Source organism: Sminthopsis crassicaudata, chromosome 4 (assembly GCF_048593235.1).
Source record: "Sminthopsis crassicaudata isolate SCR6 chromosome 4, ASM4859323v1, whole genome shotgun sequence".
Taxonomy (NCBI): Eukaryota; Metazoa; Chordata; class Mammalia; order Dasyuromorphia; family Dasyuridae; genus Sminthopsis; species Sminthopsis crassicaudata.
In genome coordinates, this window is record NC_133620.1 from 282,555,920 (window position 1) to 282,578,171 (window position 22,252).

A 22,252-nucleotide genomic window follows, 5' to 3' on the forward strand; every position below is an offset into this window, starting at 1 on the left:
TCAAGTTACTAAGGGACTAGTTGGCACATTATGAGTTCCACTTCTAACAACAAATGCATTTCTGAAAATCTGCTGATAAAATACATCTTTATAAAGGGAAACACATTTTCCACCAGCTTCCATATTTCTCATTCCCATTTTATTAATACAAGAACTAGACAAAAGGAAGAAAGACCACAAAAATATTAAGCTCTTTCCCAATGTTGCTTCTCAGACCTAAGATGTAAAGAAGGAACAATATAGGTCAGATTAGACAAAACCAAGATGGTCTGGTATATCATGTATATACCTTGTAGTCTATTACTATCTAGCAAAGGCTAAGCATTAGAACAATGTAGTGACATCAGACTTTAATTATCAAAGTCAACAGACCAAACCAAGTTTAAATCCAGGGTGTGTTACCTCTTAAACTAAAGTGGGGCAAGAACTCAAAAGAGATGCAAGTAGTATGCAGCAATTGGCAGAAATCTAGGCAGGCAATTAATTATTATCTTAAAAGGCTAGCAAAAGAGATTTGGGATCAAAATCCTGAGTATAAGGTAGAAAATTTAGTCCATAATCAATTAAATTACAGAGATACAAGGTAGGCGCAGCAGGGGATTCCTGAATGTTAAGATCAGAACAGGATCCATAGAAAGACAGATTTAATGCTAAGCTAGTCATATACTGACCTGGGCTCCTTTGTTCATCCTGCCTAGGGACAGGATTGTTCTCAAAATCAGAATTTAAAGTAACCCAACTGGGAAAAGGTGCCATCTGTGTATATAGTATACACAGGAAACAAAGCACTTAATTACATCTTACTCAAAGACCTAGAGTAGTGAGGTATGTAGCAATGCTTTTTGCCTGATTCCCCACCAAGTGAAAGAATTGTCCGTGCAAGAGCTGTGGCAAACAGCATGAATTTTTCCAGGAAATTGCAGAGATGATGATGATGATGATTAAGTGATAATAGTTTGCTCAACTTACCATTTGCCATTTGCTTTTGATTCTCTGACAGGAGATATGAGGGATTTTTTTACCCTTTGGTTATGACCAATAGATTTTGCTCCAGGACTAAAGGGCTAGCAATATAGGAGAAGATCAATATAAAGTGAAGGAGTTGGGACTGTTCCTAGTATACAGTGCTACCTTTCTTGCTCAAGCTGAGCTGCTTCTGGTAGAAATTGCAAGAAATTTCTTAAGCTTTCTGAATTACATTGACAGGCAATGTAATTCTGGATACTAAAGATCTGTGAGTAGAAAAATCCTTTAAAAAAAAAAAAACACTAAACTAGAACTCTGGGAGATTTTATCCCTGGTATAAAAGCCACAAGGGAGTGGTGATGAGTGCCCTAAATGGGAAAAAGGGGGAAATAGGGAAAAGTGTAGAGAAGTGAAAAAATGTAAAATATTTTCTAACACAAGATTCATTAGGATTTAAAAGCCGATTTGGTAAAGGGGATGAGAAAGAAGAATTGAGGATGAATTCTAGGAATGTGAATCTAAGTACTGAAAAGATGGTGGTACCCTGATAGTGCTAAGCACAGGGGATACAAATAAAATGAATAAAACAGTCTCAGTTCTCAAAGTTTATTTTCCAACTGAGAGACAAGTGTATGCATGTACACACACACATATATATGTATGTACATCTATATCTAAATATATATTACATGTGCATATAAGTATATACAGAATAAATATGCAGAAAATAAAGACAAATAAGTACAGTAAAGTTAAATACCACCTGTCAGAGAAAGGACACTTTGAGAAGAACAGAAAAGACTTAACATAGAAGATGATATTTGAGCTCTTTCTGGAGAATACTTAAGATAAAAATCTAAAAAAATAAGTTGAAATCCAACAGAGATGATGAAGATACTAAAACTTACTGTTGGAGGATCCACCAACATGGAAATCAGGTTTAAGTTTTCAGTGAATGGAATTTTCCGAACTCTCATCTCTACTTCCCACTGTTCTTTAAGCAAAAGGGTCCTGAACATCTGATTGAAAGGGCCAAGGTAGGATAGGAAACCAGTACACAGCAGCACATCTCCTACAAGTCTATGTAAAAAAATCATGTTTATGTAAAAATACACGATGCTAAGTTGTTATTATGTAAATTAAAGGAAACACAAAGCTATACTACAATGAATGAGGGTCACCTTCTAACAAATTAAGGCATTCCAAGACAATCTGTTATATTTAGAATTCATTTTTATTTTATTTTATTTTTAATTTTAAATTTGTTTTGTGATTTTTATTTTATATATTACCTTCATTTCTGAGTAAATCCCTTCCCTGGTTACCTTTTTATGAATCTATCCCTTCTAAGAAAACATTAAAAACAGATGCAAAATAAAACACTGTTCTTAAACAACATTTATCAATACATGAACTGAATTGTGAAGGCTTCCATTATATTTAATGTTCCATAGATAGGGTTTTATAGCTCTCCAATGAAGGGAAGGGATTGCGTTCTTCCTCAGGGACAAACAATGATCATAATTTAATTATACAGGTTCGGTTTCTTTTTTAATTGCTATTCTCATTTAGATGTAATCAATGGAAATGTTTTTTTCTGGTTTTGCTTATTTTGATTAACTCACTTCACTTTGAATCAGTTTCTATATTTTCCTCTGCTTTTTGTTTTAACTTTTATGCATATTGTTTTTTATCATATAAGACTATTATTTTGTGAACACAATTTAATGAGCCATTCCTCAATTAATAAATATTTATCTTCTCAGTTCTTTACTCCCACAGAAAGTTCTACTGTATCATATGCAAAGACATGAAGATGGGGAATGATAGTATCTGCATTGTTTAGTACATAGGCCATTGTGAAGATCAAATGAGATGATATATGTAAAATACTTGGTAAATATTTTCATGTGTTTTAGGCCGTTCTTTCTATCTTTGAATCTTTTGGGATATATGTCCATCAGGAAGATCTCTGGGTTGCAAGGTATGGACATTTTATTCACTTAGCATCATTTCAAACTACTTTTCAGAACAGTTGGACCAATTCACAGCTTTGTCAACAGTGTATTAGTGGCTTATTAGTGTAATTATTATTAGTGTAATTACTGCCTTTGTGAAACTCCTTTAACATTCACTATTTCCTTATGCCATTCTTTATAAACTTCCTGGGTATAACATGAAACTTCAGAAATGTTTTAATTTATACTTCTTTATTATAAATGACTTGGAAACAATATTTCAAATGATTAATAACTTACAAATAATAGTTTATAGTTCAACTTTTGAGAAATGTTTGTTCATATCCTTTAACACACTACACTTATGTATTTGTGTTGGTATTATATAATTGTCTATATGTATACCTATTTGGATATGTATACACACATACTTATATATCAGATCCTTATCAAAGATATTTGATACAGAGTTTTCCCCAATTGACAGCTTTCTTTCGTATCCTGGTTGCATTAATTTTATTTTATCTATTTAAAAATAGATAAGAAACTTTATTTTAATTTTTGTGACTGCCTTTTTCTCTCTTGTAGTTAACCTTATCTGGGAAATATAGCTGATCTGATTATCTTCTATTTTTAATGGAGTGACCTTTAATATTAGATTACAAATCCATTTTATGCTGATTGTGGTAGATGTTCTAATATGTGTTTAAACTAAAATTTTGCCAAATTGCTTTCCAGTCTTTCCAGAAATTTCTGTCAAATGGTTCTTCCCCATCAATTTATATTTTGAGTTAAAAGTAACTCAGTATGCATTTGCTAAGTACATATTATGTCAGACATTGTTAGACTCCAGGGAAACAAAGATGAATATGAAACAATGCAAGTTTCAAATAATTTACATTTTACTTTGTCCTTTGTACTTCTTTCAGGGCAGACATTCTATCCTCATTGATGCATATTCAAGTGTATAACACATTGTTGATGATCATTGAAAAGCATTATGTAATATATTTTTACCATGTTTAACATATATTGGATTACTTGCTATCTAGGGGAGGGAGTAGGAGGAAAAGGGAGACAAATTGGAACACAATGTTTTGCAAGGGTCAATGGTGAAAAATTATCCTTGCATGTGTTTTGAAAATAAGAAAGCTTTAATAAAAAAAGAAAGAAAAGCATTGTGTAAAAGGGTGGAGAAGGACATAATAAAAGAGAAAAGAAGCATCACAGACTGTTTTCTGCTCTCAGCTATGGATAATGATCCATAATAATTAATCCATGTCCTTATCTACACAAAGCCATCTGTTTGGATAGTCTTAATCAGATAAAATGCAGATCTGGTTCAAGTAGTACATTAGATAGTCTATTGCCATTTTCCTCTTTGCCTTATTCAGCTCTTCCCAGGTTTCTGATCTAGAAAAAAAAGTTGGATTTATACCCTGAAGTCCACAAAGTCTCACTGCTTTGATTTCAGGGAAGTTCATTAATTTGGATGGGGAAAAAAAAAAATCTTCTCTCCTCCTCCCCGAATCTATAAGTGAAGTTCGGCATTTCCTTCAATTATTACTTTAAAAAATTCTTAGAAGGAGCCCATAGGCTTTTTGCCAAAGGGGTCCATGACCTAGAGAATATTAACAACCCCTAATCAACACTGAATCATTTGCCTCCTTTGCTTCCCTTTCTCTTTTTCCTCTTAATTTTCTGGAAACATCACTATCTATGAACATTAGTGTTTCTTCTCAGCACAAAGATCATCAAGAAATAATCATCAATATGAATATGTGACATGTAGAAAAGACCCAACTATGTAGATTATTTATAAATGGGAAGAAAAGTATCTTAATTATCTTAACTGTTGTGAGGCAGAAGTGAAATTAATAACAACAAAAACATAAGAGGAAAAGCACATCATGAGAAAAGATATTGTATGTCTTACAAAAAGCTGATTTTTTTTCCCTTAAAAACAAAACAAAACAAAAAAACCAGACATCAACATATCTACCTGTTAGTCTGAGCTTTGAATTCTTTGCTTTGTTGAGTCCATCTGACTTTTTCTCCACTTAGTCCGTCAATAAGGGCTGAAGCTGCCTGCATCTTTTTCCGACATGAGTCTGCATCATTCACCAAGTCCTGAATCCATAAATATATATCTATATCTAATATTTTCAAGTAGGATCGATCAAACCCTATCAGATTTATTTTTTACACAAAGGTCAGGAATACTTACTACATTAATAATCTTAAAGGTGGGCATCTCAACCAATATCTTACATACTAAATACTATTTTCTTCATCGATTAACATCACACTTTATATTTGCTTCCATGAAAATTGAAGGAAAGCAATTTAATGAAGGAGAATCAGATATTTAAATAAATAGTGACAATATTTCGGCAACTTTTTATTATTTTCAAAAGTAGGCCCAAATGAATTTTTTTTTGCAAAAATTACCTTTTGATAAAAAGGATTATTTCATTGATTCACATTTATTTTATAGTCAAGTAATTATAATTGAGAATTTGACATTTCTCTTTTTTTCTATTAATTTTATAATTATAAATTTTTTTGACAGTGCATGTACCCTTCCCTTATTCCCCTTTTCCTTTTCCCTTTTCCTCTCCCCCCTTATAATGAGGTGAGAAAGAATTCTCTGAAAAACAAATATGTCAATTATTTACTCTTTGAGTCTACTCTGATGAGAGTAAGATTCACACAATGTTTCTCCCCCTCTCTAAATTCCCTCAGATGTGGTAGATTTTCTATGCCTCTTCCTGGGATATAGTTTCCCTCTTTTTATCTCTCCTTCCCCTTTTTTTGATACTATCCCTCTTCCCTTTACTACTTCCCTTTTTTATGTTATATCAGTAAAATCAAATTATCCATGTGGACTTTCTGTATATCCACAACAGAGATACAGTTTTCAAGAGTTCTTTTTACCTTTTTCTACTTCTCTTCAGTCTTGTGAATGTAGATCAATTTTTTTGTTTAAGTCTGGTTTTTTTCTTAGAAACAAATGGAATTCCTCTGTTTCATTAAATGACCATCTTCTTCCATGGAAGAAAATGCTAAACTTAGCTGGGTAGTTTATTCTTGGTTGCAATCCTAGTTCTTTTGCCTTTTGGAATATCAAGTACCAGGCCCTTCGATCCTTTAATGTGGAGGCAGCCAGATCTTGAGTGACCCTTATTACGGCACCTTGATATTTGAATTGTTTTTTCCTAGCTGCTTGCGGTATTGTTTCCTAAGTTTGGTAGTTCTGCAGCTTAGCCACTATGTTCCATGGAGTTCTTTTTTTAGGGTCTTTTTCAGAAGGTGTTCAATGAATTCTTTCAATGCCTATTTTCCCTTCTGTTTCTATTATCTCTGGACAGTTCTTTTTGTTGATTTCCTGTAAAATAGTATCTAGGCTCTTTTTTTGATCATAGTTTTTGGGAAGTCCAATAATCCTTAGATTATCTCTCCTAGATCTATTTTCTAGGTCTATAGATTTTCCCAGTAAATATTTGATGTTATTCTCCAGTTTTTCATTTTTTTTGGTTTTGTTTGACTGATTTGTGGTTTCTCAATGAATCATTCATTTCTATTTGTTCAGTCCTGATTTTTAATGAGTTATTTTCTTCATTCACATTTTTAGTTCTTCTTGTATATGCCCAATTGAGTTTTTAAATGAATTATTTTGTTCTGTTGAATTTTTTTCCATTTCACTATTTTTTTAGTGAGTTATTTTTTTTTCCAATTCAGAAATCCTACTTTCCTGTGATTTTTTAACCTTTTCTAATTCACAAATTTTGTTTCCCTGCACCTCCTGTGAATTCTTTATTTTTTCCAATTCAAATTTCAGGATGTTGTTATTCTCTATCATAGCTTCTCTTTCCTTTCCCCATTTTTCTTTAAACTCTCTTAACTTCTTAATAGTCTCTTCTAGGAGAGAGTTATATGATGGGGGGCAGGTATCATTCCCCTTTAGGGTGTCATCTGGAGACTCTCTGCTGTTAGCCTCCTCGGGGTTGGATGCCCGATCTTTCTCTGTATAGAAGGTGTCAATCGTTCTATTCAGCTTCTTACTCATTGTTAAAATTCTGTGGGGGTCTTCCCTTGGGTAGGAAATTTACCAGCTTCCTCCCAGATAGGATGGAACGCAGCAAAATTATGACTGGGCTAAGAGAGAGCTCTGGGAGAGAGTTCCCCTCCCCCCTCTCCACAAATGCCTCAGAGGTGGTTAGCACAGCTGCGCTGTGAGGAGTGCCCAGTGAAGGACCCCCACTGTGTGGCCTAGAGACTGCCCTGAGACTAGAGGCTGAATAGTGAAAGTGTCACAAACCCCAGCCAAAGCCTCCTGGGGGCCGTAGATATTAGCAGTTGACTCGAAGCCCCTGCGTTCAAACCAGAAGTGTCTGCCCAGAAACCGTGGTCCCTGCTGTGGAGGTTCCACTGCTCTGGGAGTTCCGCTGCTGCTGGAGTTTTGCTACTGCTAGAATTCCACTGCCTCAGGCTGAGCCCTGTACTATGTTGGATTAGAGGCTGCCCGGGGCTGTGTCCCCTGCTGTTCAGGTTCTTAACTGCCCCAAGGAGAAGCCCCGGACAGCAGAAGGCGGCTGCACAGCCTTGCCGAGATTGGTGTTAGGTCACTTCCAGATTGGGGTGGTTCTAGGATCTGGCTTTATATTTTAACATGGCTTTGATTTCTCTTCTGATCTGCTGTTTTATAAGCAGAGAAGAGCTATCAGCCTGTGCCAGATTCCTCTATCTCAGTGGCTTCTCTGATCTCAGATTTCTCCCCAGCCCGTTTGGCACAATGTGTTAGCACCTAGTCCAACCCCGTCTATGCTGATCTTTTTTTCCTCCCCTCGGAACCAACCTTTTCTGTGAAATTCCAGATTCTCTTCGGCTGGTAAGTTGTGCTTCTAATCCTTGTGATTTTTATCAGTCCAGCATTATTTTTGAGGCTGATTTAACTAGTTGACATTGAGGGAAGAAGGGAGCTTACAAATTCTCGTGTATCTTCTCTGTCATCTTGGCTCCTTCCCCTGACATTTTTCTTTTAAATCAATATACTTACACTTAAAAAAAATTAGTGTTTCATGGGTAAGTCTATGTGTTAAAACCAATAGATGATTACATTTACTATTATGTATTTCCGTAAAAGACTTGTCACATTTCATAACATTTGATTTTCATTTAGGTTAAATCATAAGCATAACATGACTAACTGAACGTATTTTTGTTATGTGATCCTACTCACAATCTTATGTATAAAGTTTATTTAACTTACCATTTTTTCATTCATGGCTGCATCAAATTTTGCTTGTACTTTATCTAACTCAGCTTGCTTTTCATCTAGCAATGCCTGAGCCTTCCCTAATTCAGCATTAGCCACCACCAAGCGCCCTTCTTGCTTTGCCAAGTTAGCCTTACAATGGAAAAAATAATTAGTATTATTGAATAGCCATTAGTTTTCAATATTAACTATTAACTCTTTCAATGCATGTAATTGTTAAGCAATAGCCCACAATATTAGAATAATAGAAAAGAGATCATCTAATCCAACTCTTTTATTTACAAAAGAACAAATTGAAGTCTTTGTAGGGGAGATGTCTTTCCCAAGGTCACAAAACAGAGCAAGAACCAAGTTATTTTAATTTTGGTTCAGAACTCTTTCCATCATACTAAGCTGCCTCAGTTATTTTATTAGTAATAGAATATTTTATGATTGAATATTGATGCTAAAATCTTAAATAGAATATTTTATGATCTATAAAATACTTTAAAATTTACTGGTGAATTAATGAATAGGAAAATATTCTATATATTGAAGTATGCCTAAGTATGTTTTAAGGTTTTTAAAAATTTTTCAAATTAACAAATATATTTAAGCACTTATTATTGGTCAAGGTATTAAGAGATACAAAAAGAACATTCAGTCCCTATCATTAAGGAGTTATAATCCAAGAGAGGGGTGAGACATGTACAATATATGATTAATAAAAAAAAAATCAGAAATATAACTTTATGACTTCAGATACCTACATAGTGTTTAGGCATCTGGAGACTGAAAGGAGGAAAAATAGGAATAGGCAAATATTTTATTAATTGCCTCATGGTGGCCCCATGATGGTTTAACTTAAGCAAATCCTCTGTGGTGCATATAGAGGTCTGGTAGTAGTCTTATGCTAAGAAAATGGTAATCATCAAAAAAAAAAAACTACTGTATTTACAAATAGAGGACTTACTGACAGTGAGATATCCCATACAAACTGCGAGTTCTTGGTTTTGAAGTGGGCTTTCACTGATGAGCTCCAAGACTTTTAGGTAGAGAGTTCAGTTTCAAGTACAGAGAGCCATTAATTTACTGATATATTTTGGAAGTTGCCTTTCAAAGAAGTATACCAGTATGGCTAATTCTGATTTTGGCATGCACTATAGCCTGGGGAAGACTAATACAAATGCACCTGCTCTGTCTAGTAAGGTTATATGAGGCAAATTATATGCTAAGTTATGATGCTTATACTGTACATTTATAGATGCTTATGTATACTTTGTATAATTTTTCTTGTGATTTTTTCAATGTGCTTTTCATCCAATTGCATATTATAGTTGAAAAATTAAATATTCTTTAGCCTCTTAATAATATTTTGTTTTGGTCCAGTCCTGCAGTACTGTGGATAGGAAATGTATATGGATAGAGATGTGTGACTTAGACGCTGATCACACCCCCCCTAAAAGTGAAAAATTTACAATGTCTATAAAACACACCTTATATTAACAACAGAAGAATAAGGATACCTTACCCTTCCTCAAATATCCCTTTGCCACTGAAGGAAAATAAAACAACACTAGATCTGATAACAATAACTAATTACATGATAGCGTTCTTTGCAGATTTCTTCTAGAATGTTATTTTGTCTTTTGTTGAGAACTAAATGTTTACCTCCCTCAAATACCTAACTTGAACTCTCCCTGAAGTCAGTGACATTCTGCATAGTAGAGATAATGCAAAGAAAGTAAAAAAAGAATAATGCAAAGGAAGTTAAAAAAAAAGGATAAGAAAAGATCAAAGAGCATGATAAAAGGAAAGCAGAATTTTTAATAGAGACATCTGCACCTATTAAACTAGACTATTTCAACTCTTTTAAAATCTGAAATACAGGAGATTTATTTTACCACAATTTATTGGGGGGGAGGGGGAAGAGCCCTTTACCTTCAGAGGCAACACCTCCTTGTTAATTCCAAAAAATGTTACCATTGCAAGTGTCCAAGACAGCAAACCAGCAACATTGCCACAGACCTTTTTACCATTCTCAAAAGAATAATCTTCCATATTAAAATATGGCTGTAATAGCTCTACTGTCTCTTCATTAATAGTGTCCTTTGGGAACTGCTGGAGACTGCCTAAGAATCCAGCCCCACTCATCAACTGCAAAGAAAAAAAACAAAAACAAAAAAACAAAAAAAAAACATTTATGATTTATGGCTTTGAGAAAAATAAAACATTTCTTTCCTCTTTTTACTGTTAATTTCTACTTTGAATTAAAAAGAAAAAAAAAAGTTAAACCCTGACTCTGAATTGATGGCTCCAGGATACTGTATTAGTGAGCCAGAATTTATAACCTTTGATTCTCTCTTCAGGTTTTTATAAGGAGAGGAGAAAGAAGAAAAAAAAATGTTTTCCTATTCTATTGAATAAAGCTACTACCCAATACTACATGTTCCTAATTAGAAACAGGGTTAAGGTGAAGTCTGGGGACAGGACAAGGGCTGGGGACCTTTGGAAAGAGTGGGAGAGAGCCAATAATGCTTAGTTTTCTTATTTCTATATGAACCACTGCTTCTGGTACATGTGCCCAGCCAATAACATTCATAACCAATTTTGAAAACCATTTGTAAACATATTCTTTGGAGGCTTCTGGGAAACCACTTGATTATTCTGGGCAGAAGAAATAGAGATTCCAAAATAAGAACAAAGGGAGACTGGGTAAATCATGTAAAGAAAAGGCCAGTTTCTGCCTAAGTGTGACATTCAGATTCCATTTGCCTTCCCCATGTTGTTGAAGGTGTTCTATCCTTGTTCATTCATCCAGCACACATTGACTGAATGCTTTTAGGGTGCCACAGAAGTGAAGTGGGCTTTAAGGGTAGGTAACTCAGAACTTCTTATACCCAGGGAGTTTATGCATTTTACTCACTTTCAACGACTCTCCCCAGGATGGTTTGCAGCAAGGCTTTTCAGGATCCATTGTGACAGGGTCGATCTTCTTTTGGAATAATAACAGACAGCAATCCATGATTCTCATAATAAGATGAGGAGGTTTTGCAAGCTTCCTAACTGTAGCAATATCATTTGGTTTGATAGTCTGCGTTTGGAGTTTAAAAAGAATGAGTACATTAAAATCATTTCAAAGGCTCTCTGAAGTGATTTTTATTAACTCCTAGGATTATAAACCTTAAAAGACCCATAAAATGTGCTTTCAGGGATTCTAGATATCTATGGCATCCATTCCTCAGGTGTTTGAATTAACTATTGAATTACCATTCATTAATCAATCATCTTCAATGTACTATCAATGGGTCAGATTAGCATTTTATCAGGTTATTCATCTTGTCAAGAGAATATTATCCCTTTCTAAATGTTATATCAGAACACATTCCTAATTACTGGGGCAAAAAGTATGGAAGAAAACCTGAGCACACACATTAGGTACTCTTGAAAAATCATCTAATTGATTGCCTTCTTTTTACTTGAAGCATATTTAAGTTAGCTTAGACAACAGAAAATTTATCCAATTTTAAAAATCTATTGGAGTCTAAGAAATATTCATTGCCAAGAAATGGCTAACCTAAAATCTTCATATGATAGTTCAATTCATTACATTCTTGTCCCTCTCTTCATGGAAGTTTGATTTATGAATATGAAAATAATGAGCTACATAAAATCAAGACCTTTTTAAAGCTTAATGTGTAATTGAGAGAATTAAATCAATGGAAATGCGTTTCAAGGTAGGAAGCAAATCACACTAAGAATTCAATTTTGTTTCCTGAATGAGAAAATTTCATGGTTAACTTAATGAGAGGACTATATTGTTAATTGGAGCTTCTGTTGAAATCACATTTGCTTACACATTTGCTTACATTCAGGGCTGCTTCTGCTTCTTCTAAAGCTGGCCTGGCTGCTTCTAGCTTGGACTCAGCTTTTACTTTCTCACTATCAATTTCATCTACAATTTTTTGGGCTTTGTCTTTCACCTCTTGAACTTCATTTTTCACTTTGGCTGATGCTTGGGCACTTATAGTAACTTCTGCTAGCACCTGTAAAATTGTGAAACATAAAGAACCCCAATGGAAATCATGTGTTGCACAATAGTGAAGGACTATTTACAATTTATAGAAAATAACTAGATCTAAACAAGGATAATATTCCTGAGAGAAAAGCTAGTGAAGTGAGAGGTGGTCAAAGAGAGAAAGAAGAGGATAGATACAAAGGACAATGAAAAAACTCTGAAGGAAAAGCCAGAGAGATAAAAAGAAAACCAAGAAAGGAATAAAAAGCTCTGTCTTATTTGATATTTTCATTAGTGACTTGGATGAAGGCTTGCAAGTCAAGTTTGCAGATGACATGAAACTGGGATACATTAAATTTGCACTAGACAACAGAATCAAGATGATTAAAGATCTCAACAAGTTAGAATTATGAGCTCAAACTAATAAAATGAATTTTAAAGGGATAATATAAATTCTTGCAAGTAGAATTAAAAAACATAAACCACACACATAATATATGGAAGATCTAACTTATCCAGCCCTAAAAACTTGAGGCTTTTCTTAGGTTAAAACTTGGATATAAAGCAGCAATATGGCAGGGCTAACACAAAAGCTAATGTCATCTTAGGCTGAATAGAAATACACTTTCCAGGAGGAGGAAGATAATAGTGTTAAAATACTTTGCATTGATAAGAAAACAGATGGTACAATGTGCTTCATTTGTTTTAAGAAGAACAATGTTAAAACAGAGTGCATCCAGAAGAAAATAGCCAATATATTAGTGAGAAGATTTCAACCATGTCATAGAAGGAATAGTCAAAACTATTAGAAATGTTTAACATGGAAAAAAGAGGAAGAGATATATTATGATTGTCTTTAATTAGTTAATATTTTTAAAGTATTTTTTTAGTTGGAAATTCTTACTGCATTATGAACTGAGAATAGGATGTATTTGTTATTTTACTTTTCTACATTTGGTTGTGAGGTTTTTATGTCCCACTACATGATTATTTTTGTGTATGTGCCACACAGTACTAAGAAAAAGGTATATTTCTTCTCTTCCCGTTCAGTATTCTCTAGAAATCTATCATATCTAATTTTTCCACCATAATTTTCTTCACCGGCTTATTTTTTTTTATTAGATCTATCTAGTTCTGAAAGGGGAAAGTTGGGATTCCCTATTATTATAATTTTATTATCTATTTTATCCTGTAACTCATTAAACTTCAAAAATAGAGATGCTATGTCATTTGATGCACATAGGTTTAGTATCAATAAGACTTCATTGTCTCTGGTACTTTCAGCAAGATTTTTTTTTCGCTTTTAGTTAGATATATTTTTGCTTTTGTTTTACTTGAGATCAAGATTTCTATCCTCCTTTCTTTACGCCAGCTAAATCATTAAAGATTCTGTTTTAATCCCCTTGTTACCTTTAACCTATTTGCATCTTTCTGTTTCAAATGTGTGTTTTTTTTAAATAACATAGTATAAGTTTCTGATTTTTAGTCCATTTTGCTATCTACTCCCATTTAGGGAGTAGTTTATTAATTATGATAATTGTGTGTTTACCTTCTGTGCTTTTTTTGTTTCTTTATCATCCTCCCTTTACACCATATCTTTTCCCTCCTTCAAAGCATTTTACTTCTGATCACCGTCTTTCCCAATATATCCTTCTTTTTATCAATCCCTTCTCCCCCTCCTAATATCTCCATCTCTTTTTACTTCCTTAAGGACTAAGACAAATTTCTATATCTGCATCTGAATGTGTATATTATTCTCTCTGAACTAATTTTGATGAGTAATGCTTAAGTTTTACCAGTAATCCTTCCCCTCTGTTATAATAGCCCTTTCATGCCCCTTTTATGGGAGATAATTTACTCTACCCCGCCTTTTTAGAGGTACCATCCCAACAAAATCACCTTATATCCACACCCTCTATCTATATAAACTCTTTCTAACTACTCCTCTACTAATAAAGAATTACATATATTATCTTGCCATATAGTTTCTAACCATATCTAGCCATAAACAGTTTCACCTTAATAAATTTCTTATGTTTTCTCTTGTTTCTTTTTTCTTTTTTATGTTTCCCTTGAAACTTGTATTTGGAGGTCAAAATTTTTATTCAGCTCTGTTATTTTAATTAGAAAATGCTTGAAAGTCCTCTACTTTATTACTTCCATTTCCACACACCCCCCTTCCTTGAAAGATTAAAATCAATTTTACTGGGTAAATTATTCTTGCCCACAATCTTAATTCTTTTACTTTCTGGTGTATCTTATTTCAAACTCTCCAGAAAGCTGCCAAATCCTGTGTGAACCTGATTATAGCTCCATGGTATTTGAATGGTTTGTTTTTGATTGTAAGCAATATTTTCTCCTTGATCTGTGATATCTAGAATTTGGTTAGGCTGTTCCTGGGAGTTTTCATTTAGGGATTTTTTTTTTCAGGTGATTATGATTAGTGGATTCTCTCAATTTCACTTTTGTCTTCTGCTTCTAATTAGGGGAGGTATTTTTTTTTTTTTTGATGATTTCTTGAAAGATGTTCAGTTCAAGCTTTTTCTTTTTCTTTTTAAAAATTTTATTTTTAATAATAACTTTCTAGCAGTGAAATAATTCTTATATTAACTCTCCTAGATTTATTTTCTAGGTCAGTTGTTTTTTTCTATTGAGAAATTTCATATTTTCTTGTTTCTTTTTTACTTTTTTTGATTTTATTATTGCTTGATATCTCATAGAATCATTAGTATCAACTTGTTCATTTCCAAGTTTTAAGAAATTATTTTGTTTATGTATGTCTCCTTTTCCATCTGGCCAATTCTATTTCCAAGGGATTTTTTTTCTTAGTAAATTCTTGCAAATCTTTTCCCATGCTATTGATCCTTTTCTTCATGATTTGTTTTCTTTACTCTCATTTCTTTTCCCTTTTTTTTTTTCTACTTCTCTAATTTTCTTTTAACGATCCTTTTTAAAAATGCTCTTCCAGGAATTCTTTTTAATCTAAGACCAAATTACATTTTTCTCTTTGAGGCTTCACATGTAGCCATTTGGGCATTATTGTCCTCTACTAACCTTAATCCTCCTTATCACCATAGTAACTTCCTATAGTAAAACTTTTTTTTTTTTTTTCTGCCTCATTTTTCCTACTTTTTTTGGTCACTCAATGTTTTCATATAGTAGTTAGGCTCTAGTCTTGCCCTATACCAAGTTTTTTTGGACCTCTGGTCTTGTTGCTGGCTTTCATTGGACTTACTGGTTTAGATACTTGCTTTCCCTGGAGGAAAATGTTCCCTTCTGGCTTATACTGAAGGAGGAGCTCTTTGTTGGCCTCCCATGAATATGGGGTTTAGCAGTTAGCCTGCTCCCAAGGTGGGACTACCCTGCTGGGTTGCTAAGAAAACAGTCTCCCTGTTGGGGAAAAATTTTTGTTTTCTAGCCTTGGGGTAGGACTTCATTACTAGTCAATAATGGGATCAAGGCCTCCTTGATAGCGGGTTATAAGGTTGATGGGGTCTGGCCTAGTTGAACTGAACAGACTACAGACTTGTTTAGATTGCCGCTAGTTTGCAGAAGGGTGGAGTCCTGCTGGTGGATGGCCACCACCTTCAACCTTTGCTGTAGGATCCCTGCTGTGAAGCCAGCTGCTGCTAGACCTTATCTTCCTCCTACCCCAGTGAGCCAGACCTTTACTGCCAATCTTCTCAGCTGCTTCCCTGCTTCTAGACCAATTCTCAGTTTCCTAGCTATTTGGAGGAGAATTTGGGAGGGCTAAAGAGGGTTACTTCCTCACCCCACCATCTTGGCACTGGAAGTCTCTAATATTTAAAGGCCTTGTCATCTGGGAGGTTTATGTAGACAAAGAGTAAAAATTAAGCCTAAAGGAGCGAAATTACAAATAGTGTTTTGCTCATTGCAAGAAATTTATAACCATCAGGCCTGCCCAGAAATAGAACAGACTTTCTAGTGAAGTAATAGTACATTTCTTTTCACTGAAAATACATGAGCAGCTGCTATTGGATGATATCTGCCTGTTATCCAGGATGCTATATAAATCTTCCTGCAGAGGGTTGGAGGCTGGGCTATTTCTCTCTTTTGATTGAATGTTTTAATTTTGGCTATTAAACAAACTAATACATACAGTCTCTACGCTCTGGGCATCCTCTCTGGCTATGTCTATGCTTGGAATACTCTCTCTCCTTCACTCCTAACTGCTGACCTCCTTTTAAGTCCCAGCTAAACTTCCAAAATTAAATTATTAGTATTCCTATTTTTTCCAATAAATTCTCCTTATCATCATTATGTTTGTGTTTCTTATCCTTGCTAACTCTTCTACTTCTATGTACTACCTTGCCTTGCTATTACTTTATCTCCCCAAAGTTCCCTCCCTTATCCTTTCCCCCTTTCTACCATTCCTCTTTCCCTCTTTATCCCATTCCCATTAATCTACACACTATTCTATATCTCTCCTCTATATCCTATTCCCTTCCTCTCTTATCTCTTAATTTAGAAAACTTAAACCCTTCCAGATTTATATCTATTTCTCTCTAACTCATTCCTAGAACTATCACCCCTTTTCCCCCATCTAATTCCTCTGTGTCAGGTCTTGGTCTTACTGTACCTCGTTTATTTAAGATAATTACTATTTTTACCTTTTCCTATGTGGTTTTGTTTTTTAGAATAACATTATATTCAGTTCCACCCCAGTCTTTCTTTAGAACTACCAATTTACTAATGACAATCTTAGACACATGATTTAATTACAATGTATAAGCATAAACAACTTGTCCTCATCTTTGATATTAATCTTTGATGTTTACTTGATATTTCTCTTGGATTTTATATGTCAAATTTTCTATTAAAGTTCAGGCCTTTTTAAAACAAAGTCCTGAAAGTCTGACAATTCACTGAATACTTCTTTTATTTTCATTCAGGATTATGCTTAACTTTGCTGGGAATGATATCTTTAGCCAAAACCCTGGTTCTTTTCAATATGTAATGTTGCAAGACCTTCAGTCTTTGAATGTAGCCACTGTTAAGTCTTGTGTGATTCTAAATTTGGCTCTATTATATTTGAATTGTGTTGGGGGGGTTTTCTTGTTACTCATATTTTCTCTTTGATCTGGTGGTTTCAGAATTTAGTTATAATGTTGCTGTACTATTTCCTCATAAGATCTCTTTCAGGTGGTGCTTGATTAATTTTGCTTTTCTATTTCTACTTTCTCCTCTTCTAACACTTCAGGATAAATTTCTTTAATTATTTCTTGTATCACTATATCAAGATTTTTTGTTGATCTTAGCAGTTAGTTAGGTAGTCCAATTATTCTTATGTTTTCTCGATCTATTCTCCAGATGTGTTGTTTTTCTTATGAGCTGTCTCAGTGTTTTTCTAGTTTTTCATTCTTCATATTTTGTTTTTATTATTTCTTAGTTTCTTATAACTTTGCTGGCTTCTCGTTGTCGAATTCCAGTTTTCAAGGAGTCATTTTTTAAAATTAAACCTTTTTATTCACAAAGCATATACGTGGGTAATTTTTCCAATATTGACCCCTGCATAACCCCTGCTGCAAATTTTCCCCTTCTTTCCCACATCCCCTCCTCCACCCAGAAGGCAGTCCAATACATGCCAAATATGCCGAAATACATGCCAGATCCAATATGTGTATACATATTCACATAGTCATCTGGTTGTGAAAGAAAAACCAGATCAAGAAGGAAGAAAAAGAAAAATTGAGAAAAAAGAAACAAAATTCAAGCAAATAATAACAGAGTGAGAATGCTATGCTATATTCCACCCTCTGTTCCCATGATTCTCTCTCTAAGTGTAGATGGCTGTCTTCATCACTGCACAAGTGGAACTGGTCCAAATCATCTCAATGCTGAAGAGGGCCATGTTCATCAGAATTGATCATCATATAGTATTGTTGTTGAAGTGTATCAAGATGATCTGGTTCTGCTCACTTCACTTAGTTCATGTAAGTCTCTCCAGGCCTCTCTGAAATCATCCTGCTGATCGTTTCTTACAGAACAATAATATTCCATAGTATTCATATATCAAGAAGTCATATTTTATTCCTTAAGATTCTTGATCTCTTTTTCTAGCTGGTTGACTTTCTTTACATAATCTTTTTTTCTTGATTATTATTATTTTTAGTTTTTCCTCAGTCTCTCTTCTTTGATTTTTAAAGCCATTTTAAAATTCTTCTATGAACTCTTTTTGGATAGCTTAACCATTTCACATTGCTCTTTGGGGTAGGAGAAATATCCTCCTCTGAAGTTGACCTAGGGCTTACCTATTCTCATTATAGGCAGGTTCTTTCCCCTTTGCCTGTTCATTTTGTGGTAGATTATTGGTGCAATCACCTCCAATCCTGGGGTATGAGGGATGATGCCTCTGGCCTCAGGTTCTCCTTCAGTTCTCCCTTCCAACCTTCCTATACCTGTCTGTAGCCAACAGTGTTCCTGCCCCATTGCTTCTGCGTCTATCAAGTTGTGCTGGTTCCTTCTCATTCGGGGCTGTGTCTCAGCAGCACACCCCCAACTCTGCACACTGTCTGAGAGATGGAAGTTCTTGTGACTGAGGTTGGCTGCTTGCTGTTTCACTGGAGCTGGCCTAGAGGTGTTTATACTTCAGAAAAACAAAACTTCCATTCTGGTATTTTTCTTTGGATCTTCTCCAATTGTCTCAAGAGGACCACTGTTTTTCCTCAACTCTTATTTGTTTAAAACAAATTGTATAAAACAATTATGTTCACCCTGAGATACAATGATTTTTTGGGGGGGAGGGATAGATCTGGAGAGCTTGGAATTTTCTGGCATACTCCACTAACCCTTCAGAATTTTCTCTGGCCTTCTTTTCACTATATTTTATTGCCCCTTATTCAATTTTACAGACAAGGAAATTGAGGACCAAGATGTTAAGTGATTTAATAAGTAAATATTAGAGACAGGATTGGAACTCAATTTATCCTGGCTTTAGATCTAACACACCATCCTTACTATCTTACTTCTCTTTCAAGTTCTATGATTTTACCTCTCAAAACTCTCAAGACAGTAAAGATACAACATTTCCACTGTTCATGGAAAGGAGAGTAGTCAGATACAGCAGTGAACTCAGGGGAAAGAAAAGCTATAACAGGAGGGATCAGGAACACCATAAGCCTTAGTTTTTATTTGGGTTGTGGAGACTGTAGGCACATAAGAAAAAAAGTTCATAGATCATCTAGAAAAGAATATAATATATTTAAGATTACATATAGATATAAATAAAATCTCTTAGAGATCTTCATCACCAGGACTTTGCATATATGCATTATTTTTTTTTAACAAAAGTTTGGGCATTTTTATTTGTTAGCAACATTATAACAGTTACTCACTTCATCTGCTTTTACAGAAGCCACTGCTAATTCCTTTTCCTTTACTGCAAGATCCTGTGATAGCTGAGCAACAGATTCACTTGCCTCCATCAGTTTATTTAGCCCTTGGAAAATATGATAAATAGGCAATTTATATACATATACATAACTGCATGCCCCTCATATGTGTCCCTTTGTGTATGTATATAATTATTATATCTACGATTTATGAATGAAAACTTAAAGGTCAAAATGAACAACATTTAATAACAAGAAAAGATTATAACAAAAGATCAAAGATATATATATATATATATATGTATATATATATATGTAGTCATATGACAAATAATTGTCATAGAATGGCCCCCCATTCTACTCTATTCTCAAGTCAAACTATAGTCTCTGGTTATTCAGACAACTATGATCCAAGCCCTATCACAGAATACCAAATGAAATGTCTTTTGAAAATACTAATATAAATTCTATGACTTTAAAAAAGTCTCAAAGGTTCAAAGTGACCATTAATAATTTTCTTAATATTCATCTTGTGTAAATTATATTATCTTGCAAGGTAAAGTGTCTCTTATTCATTTCATTACTCTCAGTCTCAGTCATTCCTCACCAATATAACTTTATATTGTGGTTGGTTGATGTGTTTGCTTGGTCATATTTCTGCAGTTTTGGAGGATTTCTATAACTTACAAAATGAACTTAAGGCTTAAGAATTTTGATAAATACATTAACCAACCCTGATTCCAGAGAAGTGAACATGAATGTGGTAATTTGTTTTGCTTGATTCTGCAAAATAAAGATTTGGGGGTTTTTGGGGGAGGAGATTAAAAAATAATTTATCTTAAATTTTAAAAAGTACATTTCTATATTGTATTCATGTAAAATGGGTTAATTCACTAGGAATCTTAAAAAGGGGATTTTTTTGGTTGGTTTTATAATCAAACATGACACTAATATAGCTACCAGGGAGAGTTAACAACCTATACAGTATGTGAGTAGTCTAAAAGAACTAAGTTTCCTAAAACAGGTTCCTTCTCTTCTGTTGAGCACACTCCTTAACAGCAGAGGAGATTCTAGAGAAATGGACAAGCAGAAAAAGGAACTTTCCTATTGTTACGATATCAAGAATCAGAATGGTCACTAAAATATGTGTATTTACTAAGAAAAAAAGAAAAGACTAGTTTTTCAAAACAACTTTTATTCAATTTTTTTATCTTTTCAAGTGACTATTTCTAGATTTTTATCTTTGCACTTTAGGGTTTGACATTTAAATGGAATTGTGATTAAAATCAGAAATTTTGTAGATATTGACAGATAAGTATCAATTAAGTTATTAAAAAAAGTTCCTTTTTCTGTGTTTGAAAACAATCCTTTAAAGGCTTAATCAAATTCAAATTTCACAAAATACTACTTATCACTTATAACTAGATTTCCCAATTATTCTAAGGATTGAAAAAATCTGTAAATATTTATTATCAGAGAATTACTGAACAAAGTTGTTTTCTGTTGCAACTTTCAAGAAAATGTAAATTTTTGACATATACATAAAAGTTGTTAACTTGGCTTTTTTCTATACCAAATAAAATTTTATTTGTGGCCAACAAACAACAACAATAAGATCTTATATTCTTTAATCTTTTTAGTCAGCTGTGTGACTTATAAAAATGTGATCAGTTATAGGATGTTACTCATGAAGGCTTCCCTATTCCCTTCTGATACCATCATCAAAGATTCCTTTGCCATCAAGCTAATAATAATAATGTCAAATGTTTATATAGTGCTTACTATAAGCCACACCATTTGCCAACCACTTTATAAATATCTCATTTGATCCTTACAAAACTCTGGGAATAGAGGCTATATTATTGTCCCCCTTTTACACATCAGTAAATTGAGGCAAATGAGGTTAAGTGACTGTCAATGGCCTTTCAGTTAATAAATGTGGATCACAAAATTTGAATTAAGGCTTTTTCCTGAACCCCCCCCCCCCGCCCCATGTTCTGCCCAAGATCTAGAGATTGTAAAATAGGTATATAGGATGGTAAATAGTGATAAGTTCTTGGTCACTTTTTGTTGTCAATAGGGACCCTGTTGTTTTTTTCCAATTTTTAAAAATTCTCACAGATAGCTTGAGAAGTGATCCTTCAACATCCTCCAAATTTTAGTACTTCCAGCAGCAACCTCCTCTGTAAATATTAAACTACAATAAGTGTTCCATCTTTGGATAATATATGTTTGTGTGTATATGTGTGTGTGTGTGGGGGGGTTTAGTGCTATTCCTACCTCCTTGAGCACCCATATCAAGGACATCATGACAGAGCCCAAATGCTCTGTTGTCATTGACAAAAAATACTTTATTATAGGTATCTTTGTAGGTTTTCCTCATCTATTGTCAATTACTATCTTTTTAGATTAATTCATTAAATATCATTTGATCTGATTTTATTTATTTTTAACTTTTTTTTTTTAACCATGCTTGCTATAAAAAAAAACACAAAAAAAAACAAAAAACTTTTATGGCTTTTTGTACGGCTTTTTGCTTGAAAGGCTCCTATGAGGTGAGACCCACTCATAACTGTAAACCTTTCATTTATAGTAGTTTAAAAAAAACAAGTTCATAGCCTAAACTGGTATTGCCTTGTCTGCAAATTCTTGCTTCTGTTAATTATTCTAATAACAAATAAACATTTATTAATTTCTTCTA

At 33.9% G+C, this 22,252-nt stretch overlaps 1 protein-coding gene across 1 annotated transcript in view; it reads right to left on the minus strand.

Moving 5' to 3' along the window:
* Window positions 1-22,252, minus strand: part of DNAH8 (dynein axonemal heavy chain 8) — a 408,086-nt gene that overhangs the window by 99,519 nt on the left and 286,315 nt on the right. Inside the window, exons 67-73 of the mRNA XM_074311023.1 lie at window positions 19,555-19,658; window positions 12,051-12,227; window positions 11,108-11,275; window positions 10,123-10,338; window positions 8,197-8,334; window positions 4,927-5,054; window positions 1,875-2,046 (exon numbers count right to left, since the gene is read on the minus strand). Coding sequence (XP_074167124.1) covers window positions 1,875-2,046; window positions 4,927-5,054; window positions 8,197-8,334; window positions 10,123-10,338; window positions 11,108-11,275; window positions 12,051-12,227; window positions 19,555-19,658 — 1,103 coding nt within the window. The remainder of the gene's footprint in view (window positions 1-1,874; window positions 2,047-4,926; window positions 5,055-8,196; window positions 8,335-10,122; window positions 10,339-11,107; window positions 11,276-12,050; window positions 12,228-19,554; window positions 19,659-22,252) is intronic.